Source organism: Talaromyces amestolkiae, assembly GCF_001896365.1.
Source record: "Talaromyces amestolkiae strain CIB chromosome Unknown scaffold14.1, whole genome shotgun sequence".
NCBI classification, from domain to species: domain Eukaryota; kingdom Fungi; phylum Ascomycota; class Eurotiomycetes; order Eurotiales; family Trichocomaceae; genus Talaromyces; species Talaromyces amestolkiae.
Window position 1 is genome coordinate 883,650 of NW_024468050.1, and position 25,528 is coordinate 909,177.

Sequence of the window (25,528 nt, forward strand, 5' to 3'; positions counted from 1 at the left end):
CAAACAAATTTGGAAATGGCGACGTCTGATAGAGGGATACGGATTGCAATCGATGTACAGTTTCCGAATTTATTCTTATATCGGCGATTCTGCCTACTTGCATACTAATCATCAACCATAGCGCGGTGGCACTTTCACCGATTGTGTCGGAAACCCGGGCACTGGAAAATTAGAAGACGATATCATAATCAAGCTACTTTCAGTCGACCCGGAGAACTACGGTGATGCACCCTTGGAGGGCATTCGCCGTTTGCTTTCGAAGTTCACAGGTCGCGAGATCCCCCGAGGCGAACCTCTCGATACCTCCCAAATCGAAAGTATTCGTATGGGCACGACGGTGGCAACGAACGCGCTGCTCGAACGAAAGGGCGAAAGAATTGCACTGATTGTTACAAAGGGGTTCAAGGATTGTTTGCAGATTGGAAACCAGTCTCGTCCGAAAATCTTCGATTTGGCAATTAGACGTCCGGAAGTTCTTTATGAGAAAGTCGTTGAGATTGAGGAACGGGTGACTCTAGAAGACTACGCAGAGGACCCGAAACGAACAAGAACAGAAACTCAGACCCGTGAACAGACGTCGTCAGATGCAGAAGTCGTCCGCGGTCTTTCATCGGAAGCAGTGAGGATCCTGCGGAGGCCAGAAAATGACACCGTCAAGGATCAATTGCAGCAACTGTACAACGATGGTTTCCGCAGCGTGGCTGTTTGTCTCATGCACGGATATACTTTCCCAGACCATGAGGCATTAATTGGTGAATTGGCTCGAGAAATCGGATTTGAGCACATCAGTCTAAGCCACGAATTGATGCCAATGATTAAGCTAGTCCCACGAACAACGTCTGCTTGTGCAGATGCATATCTGACACCTACTATCAAGAAATATATTGCTGGGTTTCAGGCTGGCTTTGAAGGTGGACTAGGCGCAGAGTCTGTGCAGAATAGCAGTGGTCACAAAGGCGCACGCTGCGAATTCATGCAATCGGATGGTGGCCTTGTCGACGTCAGCCAGTTTTCAGGACTCAAAGCTATACTTTCAGGGCCAGCGGGAGGAGTTGTTGGCTACGCTCTGACTTCTTATGACCCTAAGACCAAGACTCCGGTCATTGGTTTTGACATGGGTGGTACAAGTACCGATGTTAGCCGTTACGGAGAAGGGAGATACGAGCATGTCTTTGAAACAACCACTGCAGGGGTGACTATCCAATCTCCACAATTGGATATCAACACCGTCGCTGCTGGCGGCGGCTCCCAATTGTTCTTTCGCAACGGTCTCTTCGTAGTGGGCCCTGAATCTGCTGGTGCTCATCCTGGACCTGCTTGTTATCGAAAAGGAGGTCCTTTGACTGTGACGGATGCCAACCTGTTCTTAGGCAGGCTCTTGCCCGACTTTTTCCCCAAAATATTTGGCAAGAATGAAAATGAAGGTCTGGACGAAGAGGCTAGCCGTAAGAAATTTGAGAACCTCACAAAACAGATCAACGAGGAGTTGTGCAAATCGGATGAAGATAAGATGACTCCGGACGAAGTTGCCTACGGTTTCATCAAGATCAGTAACGAAACCATGACCAGACCTATCCGTTCACTTACTGAAGCCCGAGGCCATGACACATCAAAACACCGTCTCGCCACGTTCGGTGGTGCCGGTGGTCAGCATGCCGTAGCGATCGCCGAGGGTCTAGGCATACGGCAAATCCTTGTGCACCGATACTCCTCTGTGCTCTCGGCATATGGCATGGCTTTGGCGGATGTTGTGGACGAAAGACAGGAACCTGAATCTCAGATTTGGTCTACAGGCGATGTGCAGAAGAAATTGAAGTCTAAAATGGCCGAGCTCAAGAGCAAATCCGAGGAGAAACTTCGTGCCCAAGGCTTCGACGAGGAGTCAATTATGTTTGAAGAGTACCTCAACATGAGGTATCGAGGTACTGAATCGTCGCTCATGATCATCAAACCAACTCCCAAAGAAGCTCGTGCTCTCTACGAAGGGGATGAATGGGCGTTTGGGGAAGCCTTCGTCAAGCAACATGAGCGAGAATTCGGTTTTGTTTTGCCGGACAGAGACATTATTGTCGACGATGTCCGAGCTCGTGGTATTGGCAGAAGCTTCCAAGGATTGGACAAGACCGTTGATCAGCAATTAAAGGAAGCAAAGCCTCGTGACGTCGATAGCAAGAAAGTATACCAGATCAAGAAAGTGTTTTTCGAGGGTGGACGTCTTGATACACCCATCTATAAACTCGATGATCTTGAAGTCAATGACCGCGTGAAAGGACCCGCAATCGTCGCTGACAATACACAAACAGTAGTTGTGACTCCTGGCGCTACTGCGCTTGTCACAGAGACACACGTAGTCATCAACATTGGCGAGAATGATGTTCTTGGTGTCAAGGCTGATACCAGTGGAGTCGATCCCATCATGCTGAGTATTTTTGGTCACCGATTTATGGCTATTGCAGAACAGATGGGTCGTGCTCTCCAGAAGACGAGCGTGAGCACAAACGTTAAAGAAAGACTCGATTACTCATGTGCCTTGTTTGACTCTGAGGGAGGGCTGGTTGCCAACGCACCGCATCTTCCAGTGCATCTAGGAAGTATGTCTACATGCGTGCGAACTCAAGCAAATATCTGGAGGGGGAGGCTCAAACCGGGGGACGTGATTGTTTCCAATCATCCAGAATTTGGGGGTACCCATCTTCCAGATATTACTGTAATCACACCTGCCTTTGCCGGTGAGGAGATTATCTTTTACGTAGCGTCTCGAGCACATCATGGTAAGTTGTGCGCAGTCGCTCTCCTGAGGAGTCTCATGCTTACATATGGTAGCCGATATTGGAGGCATTCTGCCTGGGAGTATGCCACCTCATTCCAAAGAGCTTTATCAAGAAGGTGCAGCAATCAAATCCGAAAAATTGGTTTCAGAAGGCCGTTTCAATGAAGAACGTATCACGGAGCTGCTTTACCACGAACCGGCTCAGTACCCAGACTGTAGTGGCACGAGGTGTCTTGCAGACAACTTGAACGATTTGAAAGCGCAGATTGCAGCAAACCAGAAGGGCATAAATCTAATTACTAATTTGATTGATGAATATGGTCAAGATGTGGTGCAGCATTATATGATCAAGATCCAGGAAAATGCCGAACTCAGTGTCAGGAATCTGCTCAAGGGGATGAGTCAGAGGTTTGAGGGCCAGGATCTCACGGCTGTCGACTACATGGATGATGGAAGTCCTATTAAATTGAGAATCTCAATTGATGCAGAAGAGGGAGCGGCTGTTTTTGACTTTTCGGGCACAGGTCCTGAGGTTTATGGTATGTATACATACATTGGCATATAAGACCAAGATTAACGATTATTTTCCCAATAGGCAACATTAATGCACCAGAGGCTGTTACATATTCAGCAATCATATATTGTCTGAGATGTCTTATCTCCGAGGATATTCCACTCAACCAAGGATGTTTGAAGCCTATCAAAGTTCACATCCCCAAGAACTCCTTTCTGTCACCATCAGAAAGTGCAGCCGTTGTTGGTGGAAATGTTTTAACCGTAAGTTTGCTGAAGCTGGATTATCTGCCGGATTTGAAGACTAAAGTTCAGATGCAGAGTCAACGAGTCACAGATGTAATCCTCAGATGTTTCAATGCCTGCGCAGCCTCCCAAGGAGACACCAACAATCTCACCTTCGGCTTTGGCGGCAACGTCTCCGGCTCAAAAGCAACCCAGGGCTTCGGATACTACGAAACCATAGCCGGAGGCAGCGGTGCCGGACCAGACTGGGAAGGCACATCCGGAGTTCACACACACATGACCAATACACGAATCACAGACGCCGAAGTCTTTGAGCGACGATATCCAGTCATATTGCGTGAATTTAGTCTACGGCCTGGGTCTGGTGGACTGGGACAGCACTGCGGTGGCGACGGTGTTATACGAGATATCGAATTCCGCATCCCAGTCCAAGTATCCATCCTCTCTGAGCGACGGGTCTACAAACCCTATGGCCTAGAGGGAGGCGAAGACGCACAAACAGGCCACAATCTGTGGGTTCGCAAGATCCCCAAAAAGGATAAAGACGGCAATAAGGTCATGGAAGATAGGATCATCAACCTTGGAGGTAAGAATAGTATCAAGATGCAGCCCGGAGAAAGAATTGTGATTATGACGCCTGGTGGTGGTGGGTGGGGTGTTCCTGGTGAGGAAAGTATAGCGCAGAAGAAGCTTGACGCGCGACATGCGTGGAAGGGGGGTTCGATTGCGAATATTTTGGCAACTCAGGAGGCGAGTATTTAGCCATAGAATGTAAATAGATTAGGCTGGTTAATGTGCATAGATTTACGACCAATTGAACATGACTAAGACATTGAGTGTAGACTTCTGAAGGTGTGAATTGATCTAGCTGTGACCAAGCCAAGAAAGGGCCTGCCCATCTTGATCCCGAGAAAAAATCATCGACTGTAAGAAGCGCAGACTACTCAAATGCGATGTCACTTTCATCTCGGTTGTTGAAACATAACCACATTCTGAGTGACGAAGGGATAGGAAATAAGGTAGAGTGTCCGAAGTTACACCTGCGTATCATTCTTCCGCCAGTTCACTGAAGATCGTCGAGTATTAGAGTTCGTTGGAAGACAGTCAGCCAACCATTCACGCATCGTCTTCGTCCTCGTCTTCATCGCTTGTGGTATCAATGTTCTTCTTCCCGCTTGCCTCTCCTTCATCCTCCTTAACCCCTGAGGCCCCATTATACGCAGGTCGGGGCACCGAAATCCCCTTTGCAGAAAGCACTTGCTCAATCTCGGGTAGGCAACCGATGAGCGCATTGAATTGTTCAATTGGAAGCGAAATACCCTGTATCAACCCAACAGAGAGTCAGCTCATTTTTCACGCCAGGAGGAAAACAGTCAGGGTGAATTAGGGTACCTTTTTCCCAGGAAGTTCCTGCCCATCCTTCTCATAATACTCTCTGATATTGACCATACTCTTCCCTCTGAATTCGGAGATTGTGATTCTGCGGTGGCTTGAAATATCCCAGTAAATGTCGCCGTTGGAGTCTATCTTTTGTGTTGCTGATGATGCGCCCGACGATGCTGTCTTTGCTTTCTTTGCGCCGCGATCGTTCTTGTTGGTGTCATCCACGACGAAGTCGTCGGATTGGTAATCGTTGGAGCGCTTCTTGGATTTGTAGGACATTTTCTGCTGGATCGTATGTAACTGGAGGGTGTAAGTTTTTGGGAATCGACGGCTTAGAGAAGCGGTTTGTGATGTGAATTGAGGTTGTTGATAAATAGAAGCGCGATCACCGTAGCTATTAATCGGGTGGGTCCATGTGATTTACTTATCTTATCGCCCTGTTTGTGGAGAGCCCCATACATTACCGACTAACTTACAGAGTACAATGAGGCTGTAAAAACGGCATAATCTATTAAACGGGAAAGATTAGAGGATCACGGCTCTTAATGCCTGCAAAATGAGAGCAAACATGAATCCTCGTCCAACCTCCTCAATCTGAAGACAATCAAAGACCTTCCCTAGCGCTTCTCCAGATGCTGCTGCACCCATCACGCTCATCAGGGCTTGAGGCATACCCCTCTCAATCAGCAGCTTTCTCGCTTCGTCCTTGAGTTTATCGCTTTCTTCCTTGCTTAATGGAGGTGGCCAGGCTTTCATCTCTTCCTCCGTGGGTAGAGAGTTTTGTCGGATTTTAAGAAGATTGGCGGCGATCGCTTCGTCCGTCGTGTTGGAGTCAATCATCGAGTCTTGAACCAGGACACGAATTTGTTCCAAATGTGGATTGCGTGGGCGTAGAATATAAGATTTTGCCGCATTTAGTAGTGTCTTTCGGAAATTCCAGGCAGAAGACAATGTATATAGTTCATTAATGACCGCAAATATAAGCTCGACGGCTACGCGAGTTTCGTCTTCAGTGATGGGATTTCCTGAAGGCTTTAAGGTCGTGCGGGGCTGGTTAACGCTCGTTCTTCGATACTTTGCCGTGTTTACTTCTCCCTCTTGCACTTGGGCAGAATCACTGGGGATCTCAAGACCTGCAGTGTCCTTTTCAAGGTTTGTCATCGATATCGGGGAGGCCGCAGATGATCTAGGGCTGATTGACCCACTCTGTGCGTTCGACGAAGGGATCTGCTCTGATGATTGATCTGTAGCCAGTCCCTGGTCTCCTGCATCTGTTCTGGGTGTTTCGATGGGATCGCTAGATGATTCACTGGCAGGTTGATCGGTGTCTGTCGGGCTACCCGGGCCTTGAGATAGATCTTGCGAGATAGCCTCGGGTGAATGTTCTTGGATCGCACCAAGATAGTCGTTTAAGTCAATAGCCGAGGGGTTCTTTGATTCTCTCGATGTGATATCCAAACTCTTTCTGCTCCTGTTTGCACCAGCGAGAACTCCAGTCACTCCTTCTAACATGGCTTTACCGCCTCCTGCAACTCCCTTGGGCGCATTCGACAAGACGCCTAACACGTTCTTTCCCATATTCTCAAACGTGCTTGACGCACGCAGATTGAATGCCGCTTTTCCAGAAGTCGGTGTTTGACTGAGTTCAGTATCCTTATCGAGAAATCGTCTAAGGCGCTCAGACTTAGCAAATTCTCTATGTTCCAATGCATCCCGGAGATATCGTTCCAGTGCCTTCGCCAGCGACGACTTTGTTTGGTCACGATAACTAGGTAGCACAGGATGGACGTCTAGAAAGGGAACATGATGGTATCTGGATAATGTCGAGAGCCCTTCATGCAGATACTCAAAATCTTGATACCTTCGGAAGATCATCCAGCCCGGGTACCGTGTGGAAGCCGGTTCTATCTGAAGCATATATTCAGTCGTCGGCTTGGCTTTCATTGCTGTCCTATCACCAGGCATAGAAACATCGTCAACTATTACAGAAGCTCCGTATAGAACATGCACAGCATCTTCCACTTCCTCTCGAGCACCGATGTTCGTTGTTCCGGCCAAACTATGCTCCTGGCTTACAGTTTCAAGCAGCCGTTGCGAGGCTTCCTCTCGGTTCTCCTTTGACTTTTTTCCTTCGGTGGAGCTTGGCACAGTTCCTGGAAAACTTTTTGTGGACGGCTCCCCGTTCTTCTTTTCCTCAGAAAGGTCCTTTGATAGGACGGTCCCATCACTGTCGTACTTAGGCATCATGGAAATGTCCTGTTTGTGATGCGCCGTCTTCTTTGCTTTCACACCACGCACGGCCATTCCTAGATCCTGTGATGCGTTTCCTGCGATTCCTGATAGAGCAGCTATATCACCTTGAGAGGCGCTTTCGAGCCCGGCATCAATCGCATTCATAATCTGCGGCTCGCCTTCCCTCAAAAGATGAACTATCCAGCTATTAATAAAGTCTGGTTTTGAGCAGCTCGTAACGATTGATTCAAGGACGACGCCGGCAAAGATCCCGCGAAGGAATTGTTTCAGCGTGTCGCAGTTATAAACAGAGGAGTCTAAGAAGTTGAAAAGCACATCATCCGCGACCATTTTCAATTTCTTCTGCTGTTGATCTATTGACAGTACATTGGCTAGGTTACTGTCAGGGTAATTTTTCAGGTATTGCCTGACATGTTCTTCGGTTGACGATGAATCGGGGGCTGCCTCTGGCAAGGCAAGAGATAATTCGTTGAGGAACACGATAATCATGGAACTCGAATTGGTAACGAACTGAAGAAATGTGTCCGCCGAGCGTTTACGGGTCATATGCGTCGAAAGCGAGTTAACAAATCTGACAATGATTTTTCTGCAGGAAAGAGGGAACGAATCGTCGGTGGGCAATATAGGCTTGTACCAGTGGCTGTACTCAGAAAGTTAGCTGGAAGGCCGCAAGCCGGACAGACATGAACACTCACAGCACGTAGTCATTCATCATAGAATCTATTAACTCCGTAAGAGCAGCAGCAGTCGCGGGAGGAAACTTGGATAGATCTAATACAGCCGTATCCCCATCGGCTGATGCAGCTTCGGCTCTTTCTTGATCCCCTCTAAGAACATCATTCTGAGGTTTCCAGTCGAGAAGTCGAGAGGCGACTTCAATCCCAAGCTCTCTTCGCCTGCGTGAGAAATATAACGCAATGACACTTCCTTCATCTCCTGAACTCTTTTCCGTGATGAGTCCTAACCAATAATCATGAAAGAAGAATCCTGAAACCAGACCGATGAGAAGTAGTCCTAGTCTCCCGAGGATGAGATATATGAGAATCGCCGAAGCGCCGAGTAGTCCAAGGAGCACAGTATTGTCGGCCGTCTCGAGAAAGCTCAAAAGCCAGTGTCCGGACAACGATGGAAAGGTTTCTGCATTTGGGGGTGCCGTTAAGTCGGTCTTTGTTTTCGTGCCGGCGTCATCGGCTGTGGAGGTCTGGACAGGTTGTCCGTTTTCCGGGGGCGAGGAAGGTGAAGAAGCAACCGCTTCATCCATAGTAGCTATCTACATTGGCGGATATGTTGATGCTGGAAAAGGAGATCGCACCGATCGGAGTTATGTGGTTTACAAGGTGTTGTTGAGGTATCGAGATAGGCAGACGAAGAGGAAACGGAGGGAAGTTGGGAAGTCGCAAACCGCTGTCAGAGACGGCAAGTGACGGCGGATCGCCTCAGGTGAAGCTTATACGCGGACAACGAACCCAACCTCTAGAACATATACAACAGCCCCGATGGTTAAATTACAATTATCCACGAAATTCATGGTAAGTATATTCTTGCGATCCTGTTTTTAACTATGTATCGTCTTCTCATTTCCTTGCCTCACATAGAAAGCGAAAACACAAGGTATCTAAAGCATATTGGACGAAATTCCTCTCCGCGATCCGAGTGAATCCAGCAATCAAAGAGAATGCGATCATGCCAGATGCAAAGAAGAAAGCGGGTTTGCAGATAAAATGATTTTATCCAGTGTTATTGTCTTATGTATTTGGTATGAGAACCTTGCGCAACTACGCCGAGCTGGCCGTCCTCACCACATTTCGAAATCGTCACACTGGTGAACCCGAGTGTTTTACCAACTCTGTCAGTGCGACTTTCAATCTCAAGCCAGTCTCCAAGACTTGCCTTCGATATGTACGACACATGGATATCCGTGCTTACGCCAGTGGATTCGAAACCGTGTGAGGCGATGGCCAACCCACCAGCCCAATCAACAACGCAGGCTGAGAAAGCGCCGTGCAAGCCGCTTTTGGAGTTCAATTGGCGTGTAGTAACTTGTAGTCTCGCGCGAACTAGGCCTTTGCTGGCTTCGTAAATTTCCACATCTTCCAAAAGAAAATTGTATATGGGGCTATTCTGTCGAGTCCTGTTCCAGACATTAAGAACATTCTCTAGTGTGGTAGCCATGTCGTTGACTTGTCGGAGATCATTGAGGTGAGGTTGGGAAGAAGAAAGAAAAGGAAAATAATCAACGCGCGGAAAGAAAACAGAAAAGAGATTTGGTGGCTCCACACTGCCAAGCTTAGGGCTACAAGATTGTTTAGGGTTGTTTTTGACCTTAGTCTGTTAAACTATAAGAGTGAAGAAGTCATTTTTATTACCTCAGCCATTGCTTCTATCTCGAATATATTGTAGCAAGAAGGTTGGGAATGCCTTTCGAATGGTCACTGGTATATTTTTCTATACATCTTCCGTGGGGTATTTTCAAGATTAAATTGGTCCAACAGCTCATCGTTGGCGTTTCCTTCGCATCCTTGATAGCATCTGTGACAACATAAAGTGATTCACATCCTCGTCCGCCCAGTAACTCAAATGGCTAGCAATACTCGCGATCAGTGATATGTCAAAGACACCCCTGAATCCAAGTTGATGTCATCAGCAATTTGTTCGATCAATGCTTGATATATGAAAAAGATAGACTCACTCTTGAATGCTGTAGTCTACCCTGCCATTAGAATTCAGAGCGCGCACTTTGGCCTCCTCAGTTCTAAGTTTTCGAGAGCGATCTTCTACGTCGTCGTTATTACTGCCCCCGGAGGTAGCCGTATTTTCACTCCGCCTTGCTTTCTGAAACCCTTCATAGAGTGTTTCCAATCCTGAATCTATAAGGGTTGGAAATTCTAATTCATGGTCGTGTACCTTCAAGCCAGACGCATTTATGTCCGACGTCGTCGACTGTTGGGAAGCACTGCGCGAATGCGTCGAGCCGGATGTTCCATCGGACTGGATACCTAAGCTTCGATTCAGCAAGCTGCTCGCGACACCGGTTGTGAAATTCGTCCAGAGTGACCCCACGCGAGAACTAATATTTGACAGGCTCTGGCCAGATGCTGTCCAAATACTCTTCTTCACAAACGGCAAGGGCTGAGGCTTCAGCGCTGACATCGCCGGAGTAATCAGTGGTTCAAGGCGGTAGCTGACTGGGTCGGAAGGGTGGAAAATGTTATATAATTCATCGCATCGAGGAGAGGAGACACTTGGATTCAATTCGAAGACCGCCTGTTCCATTGGGTTACCTATAGGTGGAGCTGCTGCACCAGGGCTGTGAGACAAGGTCGATTTCCTCTCAGTTGAGCCCTTTGCGAGCGACCTCCCCGCAATCGTTTTCGCCTGCAACATCTGGAAGAGTGCAAGCGGAGAGCCAAGGCAGAAGAATTCCTTGCAGTCAAAGTCCAGAGGGTAGTCAGTCGTTGCGTCGCGTGTACTGCTCTTCGAAATCTGTCTGTTCCAATTTTCTTCGAAACCTGTCTGATAGCCTTCTTTTTGGCGACAGAGGATATCAAACATGATAGCACTTCCTAAGGAATGCCCACATAGACTGACCGAGCCTTTGAAGGATGGATTACGGGACTTGAATAACTGGAATATCCTATTACATTCCCGCTGTACAATGCCCATAATATGCTCCCGGTAACCACTTTGATACAAGAGGACATCCATAGCCAGATCTGAAATCAAATTGCGGACAGCGGGTACGCCTTCTAAAGTGATATCGGCCAAGCTAGGATACTGTTCTTCTTCAGAAGACAAGCTGTCGGGGTCAGCAAGGTCGAACTCTTTGCGATTCTGGCGCAAACCCTGACGAGGAAAGTCTAGGAGATATCTCCAGCACCTAATACACCTGTCAGTAAGTATCCCACAATTTAAGCACAAGAGACTAACACAGGGAGAACTTGTACGCGACAGTTGTTCTTTGCGTCCGGAAATTGCGAATTGAGCGCCTGTAAGTCAGGTGATGCGCCATAAACAGATTTCATAGTCTTTCTTAAAGTGGTGACGTCGGAAATGAAATTGATACTATCCAGTCTAAGTCCCAGGCGCTGACCTATTCCATGCGTAACTAGAATGAGGTGATCGATCTCTCTGTCCCTCTCTTCGCCCTCTGTCTCTCTGGCTTCTTCCATTTCCTGTTCCTCTTGTTTTCTCGCCTCTTCTTCGAGCTCGGCAGTGTCTCCAGTTTCTCCATTTAAAGAAGACATCTGACGTTGTAGCGTTGCCCGGACGCCGGTTGACATTTTGGACTTCAGTCCCACCGACTCAGTGCCGTGAGAGTCGGTTGATGTGATAGATTTTTCCTGGTCTGACTGGGAAATCTCTTTTCCTTTAGCATCCGCAACCGTAGCTGGAGTCACTGCGGCTGAGTTCTTGGGTAGCGCGCTTTTAGTATCTGCTACATCCTTTTGAGCCCCTTGCTCAACGTATCCTCTCACTACCTTTGTACCTCCCACAGCACCAAATCTCTGGTAGACAGTACTACTAACGCGAGACATGAAGTCATCATAATTCAGCCAGGCCACAGTTGAATCCTGGTAAGTGACGGTGCTATTCATGTACGAGCCAAACAGACGATAAACAAGTAGCGCCTGACTGCCAGACCGTCCCTGACTATCCGAGCGCTCCCTTGGTGGCTCATCGCTAATTTTCTTGACTGGCGTGCCATGTACCGATTTTGGCTCTTTAAGAGGCAGATCTGCTGGAGATTTTGCGTCTGGCAGGGCAGTGGCTCCTGATGCGAGTTTGCTCTGTGTATTCTGCAGTTGCCATGGTCTCATTTTCAGGTAACCCTCTTCGAGTTGAGTAGCGAGATTTTCTTCGCATGGCCTCAGGATCGAGCCTTCCTGAAAGAACCACGTTCCACGTCTAACTTCATAAATAGGCCCCAACCAGTAGGCCGGTCCAAGTTCTCGCTTTTCCACGTCGACATCATACAGGTAGTCCTCATTTACGGGAACTTTGGTTGGAATCTGTGTCGTTTCGTTCTCTCTCGCATCCTGTGAGGGCGTTTCTGCTTCTTGCTGAAGGAGTTGCTGAAAGACCTTCTCGATCGACTGGGAGTCTTTGATATAAAAGGGAATGAACTTTTTCGCTGGAGGAAAGGGCTTAGGCGGCGGTTTCTTCTCCAACCCCGTGAACGCCGGCTTCGATTTCGGGGTATCTACAGCGTAGAACCATCTTGTTTGTAGGGGTGGGCAATCGGGTGGATATCGCAGAGAACTGAGCCGTTTCTTGTAGGATGTGATATGATCTTCTCCAGCGCCTTGTTTCAAAGTATCTGTTTCCGACGCGTTACCGGCCCCATTCTGCGGCGTCGAACTTCGAGTTATTGACCACGGGGAAATCGATTCGAGAAAGGATGGCTTCGGATCCGTGGCGGGCATGGTCMCCCTTTGCAGCCTCGGAAAACGTGGTAGACGAGCCAATGTGTCTGATAGTATATTAGAAGGTTGACGGGCTGGCCGAGGATGGGTGGGCGGCGATGCTCAATAATTTCATTGTACGTACTTTCTAGCTCGAATTGATGATGAGGAAGAAACTGGAAAGTTGGCAAACTGACAGCCACGTGAGGTGAGGACATACATACGGCAGGAACAACAGCTGGCCAGCCCCACAGCGTCTGGAACCCCGTCTACGTCATCACCTGGAAAGAGCGCGCTTGTTTCATTACTGGGCAACACGCAGCACCTCAATGCGATTCCTCGGCAATACAAATGAGCGAAGAAAATAACCTCGTCGCCTTAAGGAGGCGCGTGAGGTAATTGGGGGGAAGAAGGAAGGAGGTTGCTGCAATTGGCAGGTGCGACCTGCCCCGCCAGTCAGTCGTTGCTCCCTAACGGCCCGCTTTGGCACATGCGCCTTCCGCTTTCACAATAGTGACATGTACAGCATCTCCTGGGATGACACCTTCCACAATCATCGAGGAAGTCAAAGGCTACCGAAAGAACAGCTACCAGGAGTTCCAACAACAAACACACCCGGCATGCTTCTTCTAAGCGGATAGCATAGTCCTCAGGTGAACAGAAAGATCACCGGTTCCCCCATCGATGACACCCCTTTTCTATACCAAAAAGGAGGATAGACTGAAAACCGGCCTATCGACATGGTGACAATACTAAGCCACCTTAGAAGCATTGTGTGTGCGTGTATGTTATGAGACGCTTCGGTGCTGGGCTGTATGGCCAAGTGACGAATCGGTAGAATCGCAACCGTATGTTATAAGAGACAATTGCCATACCAGATGACTTTGACTTCCCGCTGTCCCCAGACCTTGAGAACACATTTAATGGTAAAAGACTGGCATAGACCAGGCGAATCTTTCGAATCTCTGCTGAGTTCAGCTGGGGGAGCGAACGGACAGCCCGGTTACGTCATCGGTTGGACTGGTTCGCAACACAAGAAAAGCAGCAGGGTCTATGTGAATATGCCAAATCAAATTGGTCGTATCGTATAGTCTCCTATGGTTGCTCTATAAGGAGGTTTGTATGTAGTTTCATGGAAATATGCTCTGTTTCATAATGCGCGGAACTATCGTACATACAATCACAGGGATAATCCAATTGGAGACGGAAGGTMCCCCGCCAGTCGTTCGTTCCTTCCTTCCCCTTCCACCTCAATCCTTGGCGCCTTCCACGGTCTAAGCCTTCGCAGCCAGCGTCATTGGCGGTACCTACTAGGCGACCACATACCTTCTTTTCCCTACACTCTCCTCTTACGACCACGCCTAGGCAACATTGATATCTTGTCTTTGTTTCTTTAAATGACCTCCTGTCATCTCTTTTCTCAGCTCTTTGACGAACTTTTTCTCCTTTCTTCCATTGTGTTGACCTGAGCTTACCCCGCCTTGTTTGGCTCGTTGTCCGACGCGCTCCTGGTGATTCAGCCACGGCAAAATTTCCACGATGAACTTCCTCAAACTCCAAAGGTATGTCCTGAAATTTTATCGCGATGTGTTCCCTGGTATCATCCTATTTGCGCTGGCGCTCGCGTGCTTACAATGATATAGGAAATACCCGGAGTTCCCGCAAAGCGAGCTGTTCGGCTTACAGGATGCTTTTCGTAAGCTAGATATTGACGACAAAGGCTACCTCGATGAGTCGACAGCGATTAAGGCCACCCAGCAGTCGGAGCGTCAGCCGTACGATGTGGTGAGAGCAGCGCTCAAGGAGGTGGAGCTCGACAGCTCCCGCCGCGTGGAGTTTGAGGACTATGTCGATGTATGCTTGGCAATATTTTGAATGCAAGCTTCGATTTCGATTTTGCTAACAACATCCAAAGCTCATTTCTAAGGTCCGAGGCGCCGGTGCAGCACCAGCCAAAGTTCCCAATCCAGTCCAAGCAGCTAGTCCCGCTGCCGGCCCTGTCAGCGGCGGTTCTCGCCATGTATCCAAAGGAAGCATCGGCGGTAAGATCCACGTTCAAGGCTCATCTGCAAATGTGACGCATACAATCAACGAGGATGAGAGAACCGAATTCACGAGGCATATCAATGCGGTTCTCGCCGGCGATCCAGACATTGGCAATCTTTTACCTTTCCCGACCGACACCTTCGAGATGTTTGATAAATGCAAAGATGGCTTGGTTTTAGCAAAACTTATCAATGACAGCGTGCCTGATACCATTGACGAACGTGTCCTGAACAAACAGGGCACCAAGATCAAACAATTGAACGCCTTCCACATGACAGAGAATAACAACATCGTTATCAACTCCGCAAAAGGCATCGGTTGCTCGGTTGTCAACATCGGTAGCGGCGACATTATTGAGGTCCGAGAACATTTGATTTTAGGTTTGATTTGGCAGATCATTCGTCGTGGTCTCTTGGGAAAGATTGATATTAAGCTACACCCTGAATTGTACCGACTGCTTGAGGAGGATGAGACTCTGGAACAATTTTTGCGACTACCCCCTGAGCAGATTTTGCTTCGGTGGTTCAACTATCACTTGAAGAATGCTAAGTGGGAACGAAGGTAAGTAGGAGAATTTCGTGCTTGTCTGCAAGTCTGTACAGCGGCTGACTTTTGTAATATAGGGTCAACAACTTCTCCACTGATGTCAAAGATGGCGAGAATTACACTGTGCTACTTAACCAGCTTGCTCCAGATCTATGTTCTCGATCACCTTTGCAGACAAGAGACCTTCTTCAACGCGCGGAGCAGGTATTGACCAACGCCGAGAGGTTAGATTGTCGCAAGTTTTTGACTCCGACGTCCCTTGTCGCTGGAAACCCCAAACTAAATTTGGCCTTCGTTGCCAATCTTTTCAACACTCACCCCGGTCTCGACCCTATTACGGAAGAAGAGAAGCTCGAGGTCGAAGATTTCGATGCAGAAGGCGAAAGAGAGGCTCGCGTATTCACTTTGTGGTTGAATTCCTTGGACGTACAGCCCGCTGTCAACTCCCTCTTCGACGACCTCCGCGATGGCACGATTCTTCTACAGGCTTACGACAAGGTTATTCCTGGCAGCGTCAACTGGAGGCATGTTAATAAACCTCCAGCTTCTGGTGGAGAAATCCTCCGCTTTAAGGCTGTGGAGAATACAAACTATGCCATCGAACTCGGAAAGCAGAACCGCTTTTCCCTTGTCGGTATCCAGGGTGCTGATATTACTGATGGTCAACGAACATTGACATTAGGCTTGGTGTGGCAGCTTATGCGCAAAGATATCACAAACACTCTATCCTCCCTAGCACAACGGTTGGGCAAGCGTGAAATCACGGATGCCGAAATGATTCGGTGGGCTAATGACATGTCACAAAAGGGAAGCGGTAAATCGACGATACGCAGCTTCAAGGATGGGTCTATCGGCACTGGTATCTTCCTTTTGGATGTTTTGAGCGGCATGAAGAGCAGCTATGTGGATTACGACTTGGTTACCCCCGGACGCACTCCTGAGGACGCATACGCCAATTCCAAGCTCAGTATCAGTATTGCTAGAAAGATGGGCGCGACCATATGGCTGGTGCCTGAAGATATCTGTCAAGTCAGATCTCGTCTTGTGACAACCTTCATCGGTAAGTATATGATATGTATCCGAACCCTTGGTGGAATCAACTTGCTAATTATGTATCTAGGTTCATTGATGGCCACTTTCGAGAAGATGTGAAATGTGTTTACTTTGCCTTACTTTCGCATTTTAACAGCCCTTTTTTCTTTGGAAAAGTATAGTTACCTCTCTGATCTTCTGGACAATTCAGCTTTTCAGGTAGTATTCGATGAATAGTAGTACATTGTGACTGTGACCCAATGAGTTGTGCAAGATAGACATTCTGTGTTGATACAATTGTAGTTGTATTTTGTAAAGACTAGTAATACGTTTTATTTCACATAGGACACGAAGACGAGAAAGTTGTAAAGGACAAACGAGAAGAAAAGAGAACCTGTAAATTTACGAAAGGTATACAGACCCTCAAAAGATGAAAGATAGAATTTTCATGGCATAGCGACGAGGGAGAATCTTACGCTGATCATTTGCCGTCCTGCTCGAGTTGGATCTGTTTTAATTAATGCCTCGCACAAGTTGGACCGACAGATGAAGCGCAACTTGGTCGCTACAACAAGGGAAGACTTGAAGTAGAGGTATTTAGAACGCCTACCGAGCAACCATGGCAAAAAGACATTTTGTCGCGCATCAGATTTACTCGGCTGTGTCGAGTTCATCATGGGCTGATGGGAGCGGGTCGAGGGCTGTTTTGCGAAGAGTTAGCACTTCAACTCAAAGCATAATTCGACAACCTCATATATTGGTGGCAAGCCTACCTTTTCTGTCTTCACCGTTCGTAGCAGTGTCGCGCTCATCATCACGACGCTCGCGGTCCTCGTGTCTGTCACGTTCTTCTTTGATGTCTCGGTCACGGTCTCGTTCATCAGGGCTGCGAGATCGGTCACGTTCGCGCTCGCGCTCGCGATCACGATCGCGGTCTCGGTCGCGTCGGTCATAATCTCTGTCGCGTCTCTCATCTCTGCGAGGCGAGTAGTCACCACGTCCGCGGCGAGGAGAGGGAGAACGACCTCGACGAGGAGGAGTTCTGTCTCGACGACGGTCACGGCCAGAGTCAAAGCGCCAGGATGCAGATGGCGGAGTGCGGGCCCACTATGAAACGATTAAAATGGGAAAAGATCATAATCATCAAGCTGCGCAACTCACCTCAATCTTCAGCAGGTCATCACGGCCAATGCGTTTGTTGTGCATTTCATGGTAAGCATCATCTGCATCACGGCGGCTTTCGTACTCTACGAAAGCGAACCTGACCGGCAACGTGTTAGTAAATATTATCATGGCGTGGAACATGGAATACTCACAAGCGACTGGAAGCTGTTCGTGGGGCAGGGATATCACACCGAACAAGTCGGCCATATCTGCGAAATTCCCGTCAGTAAGTTTCAACTTTGAACCTTTAGAGAGTCACGTTTATAAGACATATAGACGTAGTCAACGATGAAATTGAGTAAGTAAAGCGATGAGCGGGAGGAGAGTAGGGTGTTTCGACGTCGTCAGAATCACTATCGCACTAGAGCAGGGGAAGAAGGTAAAGGACGACGTTGAGGAGCGTAATAGGAACGCGTCACGATTTCTGAAGCCGATAGATCTGGCCGAAAGGTACGGAGGAGGGGGATAATAGAAGTCAATCGGGCAGGGGTCGAGGAGGTCGTGGTCGTGGACCATCGGCGGTTGGGACGTACCGTTCGAATTCGTAGGCGAGATCGCGCGCTCGAGTGCCGTGGCCGAAGCCAGTGACGTAAAGAGTTGTGCCACCGGAGCGAGACATGATACCCTACTCAGTAGAGCTAAATGATGATGGGTGGATGGACGAACGTCGATAGGAAGTCGACTTTGTGTGTGGAAGACAGAAGCCGACCGAAAGCAGCCAGTCGAACGAAGCTTTTGGCAGGACCGGGCGGCTGGGCGGCTAAATGCCAAGCCTGGCGTCACAGGTCTTGACACTCGTAAGAAAAAGGAGAGAAAAAATTACGACTGGTACGGGCCTGGTAAATCATTACGTAGTAGTACAGCTGTGGGTGTATTCCTGCGCAAGAACTCGGAAGTCGTCCCGTAATTCCAGTACCGTACCACCGACTATCGGGCAAAGGTTCGCCTCTATCCGTGTCTCATCTCTGAAGTCACAACTGGGGATCTTTGATTGTCAGTCACCCTTGTCAGCTTACATCGCAGTCACTTGTCGAATCATATATTTACGAAGCAGTTGCGGCTTACTTTCCAACATTGCAAGCAAGGCATACGGCGGATCAATCGACTCTCAAATCCCACGTCACGAGCAAACTTCCGCTCACAAGGCCGGCGTTATCGTAAGCTTCCGAAGAAACACTCTGCATCCTTGGTTAGGCACATTTTGAGTATATTTTCTTGAGCCACTTGGCGATTATTTTATGCTACGTTGGGCTTTCTATCTTCCTTCATGGCCGGCATCAGTAGCGACAAGGTCAAATTACCCGATTCAACGACTGTTCGCATTTGGATCTGAGTTTTAGCGCCCTTAAAAGCCGAGTTGATCAAGCTTGTCGAGCTCCATTTTCAATACACGGCGTCCTGTTCATAACTCCGGCGTACGATACGGGTTTAGAAAGCAGAGTGACACTCCGTCGAGGAAGTAGGTCCTCATCCCACACAATGAGCCTCAATCGACAGGATTCGGCACAGGACGACAACCTGCGAAGGGATGGCGAAAAGCTCCACGAGTCTTCACATCTACCGACTTTAGCTAGCGAATATGCAACAGTAAGTCGATATACATCCAGCTCGGTTTGTTGCTTTCATTTTCGCAAGCATTCGTCTTGTATGGCAAAAAGCGCTACGTTCGCCTTTTCTGACGTAACCCGCAGAAGCCTGTCACATCACCTTTTTTGCAGAGGACGAAAACCTATCTTTCCGAACCTGTCGTTGCAGCTTTCATTGCTGGCGGTGTCGCTGGTGCCGTCTCGAGAACAATCGTTTCACCTCTCGAGAGGTTGAAAATTCTACTCCAAATTCAGAGCGTTGGTAGAGAAGAATACAGACTGTCGATATGGAAGGCATTGGTCAAGATGCGAAAGGAAGAAGGATGGAGAGGTTTCATGCGCGGCAATGGAACCAATTGTATTCGAATCATTCCATACTCGGCAGTGCAATTTGGGAGCTATAATTTCTACAAAAAGGTAATGCGCCCACTCGCCATCACACATGATGATATGTAGGCGGTACTAATGTCCCACTCAGTTCATAGAAGCAACGCCTGGAGCTGATCTAAATCCCATACAACGACTGTATTGCGGAGCCCTTGCTGGAATCACCTCCGTCACATGCACCTACCCTCTTGATATTGTTCGCACCAGACTTTCGATACAGTCTGCCTCCTTCGCGGACTTGGGCCAACGAAAAGCCGGCGAAAAGCTGCCCGGCATGTTCGAAACTATGGTCAGTATGTACAAAAATGAAGGCGGCATGCTTGCGCTTTACCGCGGTATCGTCCCGACCGTCGCCGGTGTGGCTCCATATGTGAGTTAGACGTGAATTACGTTTCAGCAACTTACAGCTATCTAACGTGCTTAGGTTGGATTAAACTTCATGGTGTACGAGTCCGTTCGTGTTTACCTCACGCCCGAAGGAGAAAAGAATCCCAGCCCTGCGCGGAAACTCCTTGCCGGAGCTATTTCTGGAGCAGTTGCTCAGACATGCACATATCCTTTGTAAGTCTTACGCTACGACACAGAGACATGCCACTAATTATTCTGACAGTGACGTCCTCCGTCGTAGATTCCAAATCAATACCATGACTGGCATGGGCTACCAATACAAATCCATCTGGGATGCGATCAGAGTAATCGTAACTCAAGAGGGTATCCAGGGTCTTTATAAAGGCATCGTTCCTAACTTATTGAAAGTTGCGCCGAGCATGGCCAGCAGTTGGCTCAGCTTTGAGATCACACGCGATCTACTTGTCGGCATGAGGGAAGAGTAAAAATAGAGATACGCTAATATTGCCTGAAAATACTGCGAATCTGCACACACATATCAAAAGACTCATATGTCTATACCTTGTGAATAAGCATCAACAATCATGATCTACAAGTTGGCCCTCCGCTCGCTACCTACAGAGTACATTCTAAAAATTACTATTCTATATCATAGCTCCGTAATTACAAGGACTAGCTGTATTAGATGAAACACAATACCCATACTAAAGATCAGATACGAACGTAGTAAATACAGACTTTGTATAGTGGCCAATCATTGACAGCTATATATCTTTCGGCCATACTCATTATAGTTAGTGCCTTTTGCTTCGGCTCTGGCTTTGCTGTAGGACCCACAACACGAAAGCGTACTAGCGTAGGGCTCAGCCCACACAAACCCGTTCCATCTCGAATTTTAGAGAATCAATCTCATCAAGTTTTGACGTGCGATACGAACTCGAACGCCAACACCGCACATCAGGAGCCATGGGTATGTATATCGCAATGGCGTATTCTCTCTACAGGATAATTGAGCCATCATGTCATTGATATTGAACGAATACTAAGATTGCGGCAGGTATCGATTTGGACCGTCACCATGTGCGCAGCACACACCGCAAGGCGCCCAAGAGCGAGAACGTCTACCTTCAGCTCTTGGTGAAGCTCTATCGCTTCCTGGCCCGTATGTTTCCCCTTGGATTCGAATGAAATCACGAAAGAAAAAACGGGCGTCAGCCGAGGACAAGACCAGGAGGTTAACAAATTTTCTCTCTTATAGGTCGTACCGATGCCAACTTCAACAAGGTCATTCTCCGACGCCTTTTCATGTCTCGCACAAACCGACCTCCCGTCAGCTTGTCTCGCATCGTCTCCAACGTGACTGAGGAACAAAAGGGAAAGACCGTTGTCGTTGTTGGAACTGTCACCGACGACAACCGCATGTTGACTGTCCCCAAGCTCTCTATTGCTGCCCTTCGTTTCACCGCTACCGCCCGCGCCCGTATTGAGAAGGCCGGTGGTGAGATCCTTACTCTCGACCAGCTCGCTCTCCGTGCCCCCACTGGATCCAACACTCTCTTGCTCCGTGGACCTAAGAACGCCCGCGAAGCCGTCAAGCACTTCGGCATGGGCCCTCACAGCCACAAGGTACGTGAAAATTGGGGAAGCGATCTGTTTTGTATCGGGCTACTAATGAAAAACTTAGAAACCATATGTCCGAAGCAAGGGTCGCAAATTCGAGCGTGCTCGTGGTCGCAGACGTTCTCGCGGTTTCAAGGTCTGAGGAACGAGAGTTTACTAGAGGAATGGCTCAGACAATTAAGGACGCGGGGTTCCACCAAGTATGCCTACAAATATGTGCGATTATTGCATTACCATACTTTCTCGGGCTATTTGTCGGTGGATATCCGTGCTCTAAAAAACTACAAAAATCTGCACACTTGGTGGAACGGGACTGCAATTATGGTTCACGAGTTCAAAATGATCATTTTGTGCACTGTCTATTTTCTCGAGTGTTCTTGTTTCCTTTTTAATGAAATTCATTCAAAAATCATGACGATGCTCAAGGCTTTCTAGATCTCCAACTTTTGATGTTTCCACTGCTTATTTCCTGMCCCGCCATAGTCCGCTGCAATGTGACCTTCCCCTCTGATAAGATATTTGTAGATGGTCAACCCTTCCAATCCTACGGGTCCTCTGGTGTGGATCTTGTTTGTACTGATGCCCACCTCCGTGCCAAAGCCATACCGCATGCCGTCCGCAAAGCGTGAGGATGCATTCCAGTAGACACCTGCACTATCAATGCCGGCCATAAAAGTGTCAGCAACTTGCCTAGAGGTAGTAAGGACAATGTCGGTATGCTTGGACCCATGTGCATTGATGTGGGCAATAGCTGCTTGGACGGCGGACGATTCCGAGGACAGCGTAGGGACCGTTTTGACGGCGAGTATCAGATCTAAGAATTCCGTATTATAGTCTTGCTCGACAGAGTCTTGTATAAGAGCCGCTTGTGATGGTGTAAGAGACTTGGTCAAAGCTGCTTTGGAAGCTTGGTCGCAGCGAAGGGAAACGCCCTTTGCGAGCAGGGCCTCAGCAACGGCTGGCAATATGCTTTCGAGAACATCTTCGTGGACGAGGAGAGTCTCCAAGGCATTGCAGGCCGCCGGGTAATCAGTCTTGGAATCAATGATGACTTTCACAGCGGTCGAAACGTCAGCATCGGAGTGGATATATGCAGAACAGAGACCATCAGCATGGCCAAGCACGGGTATTTTCGTATTGTCTTTCACGTATCGCACCAACTCATTTGACCCGCGGGGGATGACCAAATCAATGAGTGTGTCTTGTGAGAGCAATGAGGAGACAATATCCCGAGTTTTGACGAGTTGGATGGCGGGAATAGGAATCTCAGTCTTTGAGAGAGCTGCTGAGATGACTTCTGCTATAGCAATAAAGGACTCGGTGGACTCCTTTCCACCCTTGAGAATAGCTGCATTTCCAGACTTGATCGCTAGAGCAGCGATATTGGCAATGACTTCAGGGCGAGCTTCGAAAATTATGAGAAGTGTTCCGAGAGGGCAAGTAATCCGTTCCAGAACCAGTCCGTCGTCCAAAAGCGTTCGCATCGTAACCCTACCAACTGCATGAAATCTCAGCATATGTCTTCCATGTCTGAATGCTGAAGAATCTATATACCTGGGTCTTCAAGGTCTCTCACATTCAAGATACCGCTCAACATATCATCGTATTTGCCGGGTCTGGTCAAATCGAGCCGCTTCAAGACACTTTGACTGAGTTCGCCATTTGCCGCTGCCTGAGTCGCCAGGGCGACATCCTTCGTGTTGGCCTGAAGGATATAATCACGCTTTTCGGACAGGGCAGCGTGGAGCGTAGTCAATGCGAAATTGCGTCCATCGTTCGAGATGGTAGCTAGTCGGCGAGAGGCAATAGACGCGCTTTGTGCGATCTCCGAGGCGGATGACTCTGTCAGAGACATCGTTGTTGCCTTTTTGGCAAAATGTGTATCAAGGATCGTGAGTTCGGATTGTGTGAACTATCCTCTCTCGGATGTAAGGGTTTCTAGGTAGTGCGTTCAGAGTCAATCGGATATTGAAGTAGAGTGCTTGATGCGCAGAGTACAATCTTCAGAAACTATATTGTGGATCTTCCGATTGCGGTATGACTCAACATTTTGAAATTGATAGACTACGACAGCAGCAACACTGAACTTGGCAAACATCATGCAACTCCTCGTTATGAAATATATTGTTTTTTTCGGAATTTTAGATATATTGGCAGTGCATTTATACAGCATAGGATGTGAAAGGTAAATAATAATGAAAAAAAAAAAAAAAAAAAAAAAAAATAAATTCCGCGGGGTAAGCGTGGCCAATGAGGCAGGCGGTGAGTTCGGCTTATCAATGACGCATCTCAAACCAGCAGAACAATCAACAAACCCCTTCAACACAACTCAACAGCTTGCTGGAGAAAACTGGTCAAGAGCGCTGACTGGAGACTTGCACTGTGACCATTCAAGGCTTATTCCTCTCCAGCTAGCCAGTCACTTATTTCGTCCTTCAACTTCATCTTACAAGTCCCTCATCCGTACAGTCAACATGGAAGATGTTCTTGATCGACTCCGCTCTTTCCCCCCAGCGGACACGGACACAACATCTTACGAACTCTACGATACGCACGCTTACGAATTCCTGATCTCTACGCGAGAGAATCTCCGTAGTATCCTTGACTCCCCAGAGAAAGTACAAAGTCTACTAGACGTGCGTTTTTAGACGTTCATAACGTAGAGTGTCCCAGTTACTGATGGTTACAGGCTCTTGATCCTTCGGCCCACTCTCTCGCCTATCTGCTCGTCTTACATTCCTACGTCAACCGAATCAGAAGAAAAGGCCTGAATGTGTCACCAGAGGACCTGAAACCTGGAAACTTGCTTTGGTCGAGGACGGTGACGTTTTTGAAAACGTTCGACCCGAATCAGGTCCGATGTGCAGCAAGCGAATGGCGCGTCGTAATAGAGTTTATTTCGAGAGTTGCTGAAGTTGACAACAAGGTGATTTTCTCAGCAATGCTAGAAAGGAGTAAGGAAGCTGATGATTGTCCAAATAGCCGTTCCTTGCGATTCGCCCTATTCGAGACTCAATCATCCGAATGGATCCAACATGCGCCAGCTTTACCGTGTCCCACCTGTACCTGACTCGTTTGTGTCTGTTGGCTAAGGCATACAAGATTGCACGCCCAATTATTGATCGAACGATATTTGCAATTCCAAGCTCAGCAGATCGACTCTTTATACAGCACTCACAGGGTGAATCAGACACCAACGCCGCCAAACCTCCATATATATTTGAACCACCCATGAAAATCACATACACGGATCATCTTCAGTACTTTCTCTACGGTGGAATGATTTACATGGCACTGAAAGAGTGGAGCAAAGCTCGTCATTTCTTAAGCATTGTGATATCTTGTCCTGTGGTGAATGCTGTTAGCTTGATCATGGTCGAAGCTTACAAGAAATGGGTATTAGTAAATCTTCTCGAAAATGGCACGGTAAGATTTTCCCATTATCCCATGCCGAGGGAGTTTTAACTAAATATTTCAAGACCGCGTCAGTGCCCAAGATTACCTCGCCTGTTGCACTAAAGACGTACAGAGCACTTGCACGTCCTTACGACGCATTAGCGACTACTTTCATATCAGGAAAATGGGAAAGATTGAGAGATGAAGCACAAATTGGGGACACAGTATGGCGTAACGTAAGTCTTAAAACGTATTTATCGCATTTCAGTTCTGAAGAATTGACATCATTCAAGGACAATAACAACGGTCTAGTACAACAAGTGCTTCTGACTTTTCGCAAGAAGGCAGTGCGCAATCTCGGCAACACTTTTGCTGCAGTCACAACAGCAGATGTCTCTCAGCGAGCATTGTCAAACAGCATGAATGTACAAGAAACTGAACGATACATCGTGGCCCTCACAGCCCAGGAAGGATTCTCGACTTCCTTGATACACCCATCCAAAGACTCAAATACCTCGATGCTCCGTTTCTTGACAGGTCAATCCTCCGAACCCAGTATCGAACTCGAAGTCTCCCTGGAGGAACAATTGCGATCACAGCATAAAAAGCTGGAGCTTCTCATTCAAAACATAAAAAATAGTGATAGGAAATTGGAGTTTACTAAGGAGTATATCAGCCATTTGCGTAAAGCGCAGAAACGAAATGATGGCGCCTCGAGGGATGCTGCTGGTGGATTCGGTGGTGGTGGTAGGAAGAGGGAGCAGAATGTTGATATTGATGAGGACATGATGGATGAATTGCAATGAATGCATTCTAGATAGACATTCAGGTCTAGA

The 25,528-nt window shown here is 47.9% G+C and overlaps 10 protein-coding genes across 10 annotated transcripts; 5 read left to right on the top strand and 5 right to left on the bottom strand.

Moving 5' to 3' along the window:
- Nucleotides 1-15: 15 nt before the first annotated feature.
- BHQ10_007239 (uncharacterized protein) lies at nucleotides 16-4,291 on the top strand (the record flags this gene model as incomplete). Its single annotated transcript, XM_040879913.1, has 5 exons — nucleotides 16-54; nucleotides 122-2,771; nucleotides 2,824-3,309; nucleotides 3,366-3,547; nucleotides 3,605-4,291. The coding sequence occupies 5 exons, from the start codon at nucleotides 16-18 to the stop codon at nucleotides 4,289-4,291; spliced, it is 4,044 nt and encodes a 1,347-aa protein (XP_040735743.1).
- A 354-nt stretch (nucleotides 4,292-4,645) lies between these two features.
- BHQ10_007240 (uncharacterized protein) lies at nucleotides 4,646-5,191 on the bottom strand (the record flags this gene model as incomplete). The annotated part of the gene is made up of 2 exons (XM_040879915.1): nucleotides 4,646-4,849; nucleotides 4,922-5,191. 2 exons carry the CDS (start codon nucleotides 5,189-5,191, stop codon nucleotides 4,646-4,648), a joined length of 474 nt encoding a protein of 157 aa, XP_040735744.1.
- A 246-nt stretch (nucleotides 5,192-5,437) lies between these two features.
- BHQ10_007241 (uncharacterized protein) lies at nucleotides 5,438-8,426 on the bottom strand (the record flags this gene model as incomplete). Its single annotated transcript, XM_040879916.1, has 2 exons — nucleotides 5,438-7,805; nucleotides 7,861-8,426. 2 exons carry the CDS (start codon nucleotides 8,424-8,426, stop codon nucleotides 5,438-5,440), a joined length of 2,934 nt encoding a protein of 977 aa, XP_040735745.1.
- A 1,424-nt stretch (nucleotides 8,427-9,850) lies between these two features.
- BHQ10_007242 (uncharacterized protein) lies at nucleotides 9,851-12,588 on the bottom strand (the record flags this gene model as incomplete). Its single annotated transcript, XM_040879917.1, has 2 exons — nucleotides 9,851-11,042; nucleotides 11,093-12,588. 2 exons carry the CDS (start codon nucleotides 12,586-12,588, stop codon nucleotides 9,851-9,853), a joined length of 2,688 nt encoding a protein of 895 aa, XP_040735746.1.
- Nucleotides 12,589-14,106: 1,518 nt separating this feature from the next.
- Nucleotides 14,107-16,311, top strand: BHQ10_007243 (uncharacterized protein; the record flags this gene model as incomplete). The annotated part of the gene is made up of 5 exons (XM_040879918.1): nucleotides 14,107-14,129; nucleotides 14,211-14,421; nucleotides 14,483-15,174; nucleotides 15,237-16,219; nucleotides 16,280-16,311. 5 exons carry the CDS (start codon nucleotides 14,107-14,109, stop codon nucleotides 16,309-16,311), a joined length of 1,941 nt encoding a protein of 646 aa, XP_040735747.1.
- A 531-nt stretch (nucleotides 16,312-16,842) lies between these two features.
- BHQ10_007244 (uncharacterized protein) lies at nucleotides 16,843-17,974 on the bottom strand (the record flags this gene model as incomplete). Its single annotated transcript, XM_040879919.1, has 5 exons — nucleotides 16,843-16,892; nucleotides 16,965-17,298; nucleotides 17,353-17,452; nucleotides 17,508-17,564; nucleotides 17,889-17,974. The coding sequence occupies 5 exons, from the start codon at nucleotides 17,972-17,974 to the stop codon at nucleotides 16,843-16,845; spliced, it is 627 nt and encodes a 208-aa protein (XP_040735748.1).
- Nucleotides 17,975-18,834: 860 nt separating this feature from the next.
- Nucleotides 18,835-20,161, top strand: BHQ10_007245 (uncharacterized protein; the record flags this gene model as incomplete). The annotated part of the gene is made up of 5 exons (XM_040879920.1): nucleotides 18,835-18,942; nucleotides 19,047-19,358; nucleotides 19,420-19,698; nucleotides 19,753-19,889; nucleotides 19,939-20,161. 5 exons carry the CDS (start codon nucleotides 18,835-18,837, stop codon nucleotides 20,159-20,161), a joined length of 1,059 nt encoding a protein of 352 aa, XP_040735749.1.
- A 481-nt stretch (nucleotides 20,162-20,642) lies between these two features.
- Nucleotides 20,643-21,438, top strand: BHQ10_007246 (uncharacterized protein; the record flags this gene model as incomplete). The annotated part of the gene is made up of 4 exons (XM_040879921.1): nucleotides 20,643-20,646; nucleotides 20,734-20,838; nucleotides 20,935-21,302; nucleotides 21,361-21,438. 4 exons carry the CDS (start codon nucleotides 20,643-20,645, stop codon nucleotides 21,436-21,438), a joined length of 555 nt encoding a protein of 184 aa, XP_040735750.1.
- Nucleotides 21,439-21,727: 289 nt separating this feature from the next.
- Nucleotides 21,728-23,151, bottom strand: BHQ10_007247 (uncharacterized protein; the record flags this gene model as incomplete). The annotated part of the gene is made up of 2 exons (XM_040879922.1): nucleotides 21,728-22,794; nucleotides 22,851-23,151. 2 exons carry the CDS (start codon nucleotides 23,149-23,151, stop codon nucleotides 21,728-21,730), a joined length of 1,368 nt encoding a protein of 455 aa, XP_040735751.1.
- A 619-nt stretch (nucleotides 23,152-23,770) lies between these two features.
- On the top strand, nucleotides 23,771-25,498 carry BHQ10_007248 (uncharacterized protein; the record flags this gene model as incomplete). Its single annotated transcript, XM_040879923.1, has 5 exons — nucleotides 23,771-23,932; nucleotides 23,986-24,222; nucleotides 24,279-24,722; nucleotides 24,776-24,928; nucleotides 24,986-25,498. The coding sequence occupies 5 exons, from the start codon at nucleotides 23,771-23,773 to the stop codon at nucleotides 25,496-25,498; spliced, it is 1,509 nt and encodes a 502-aa protein (XP_040735752.1).
- Between the last annotated feature and the right edge of the window lie 30 nt (nucleotides 25,499-25,528).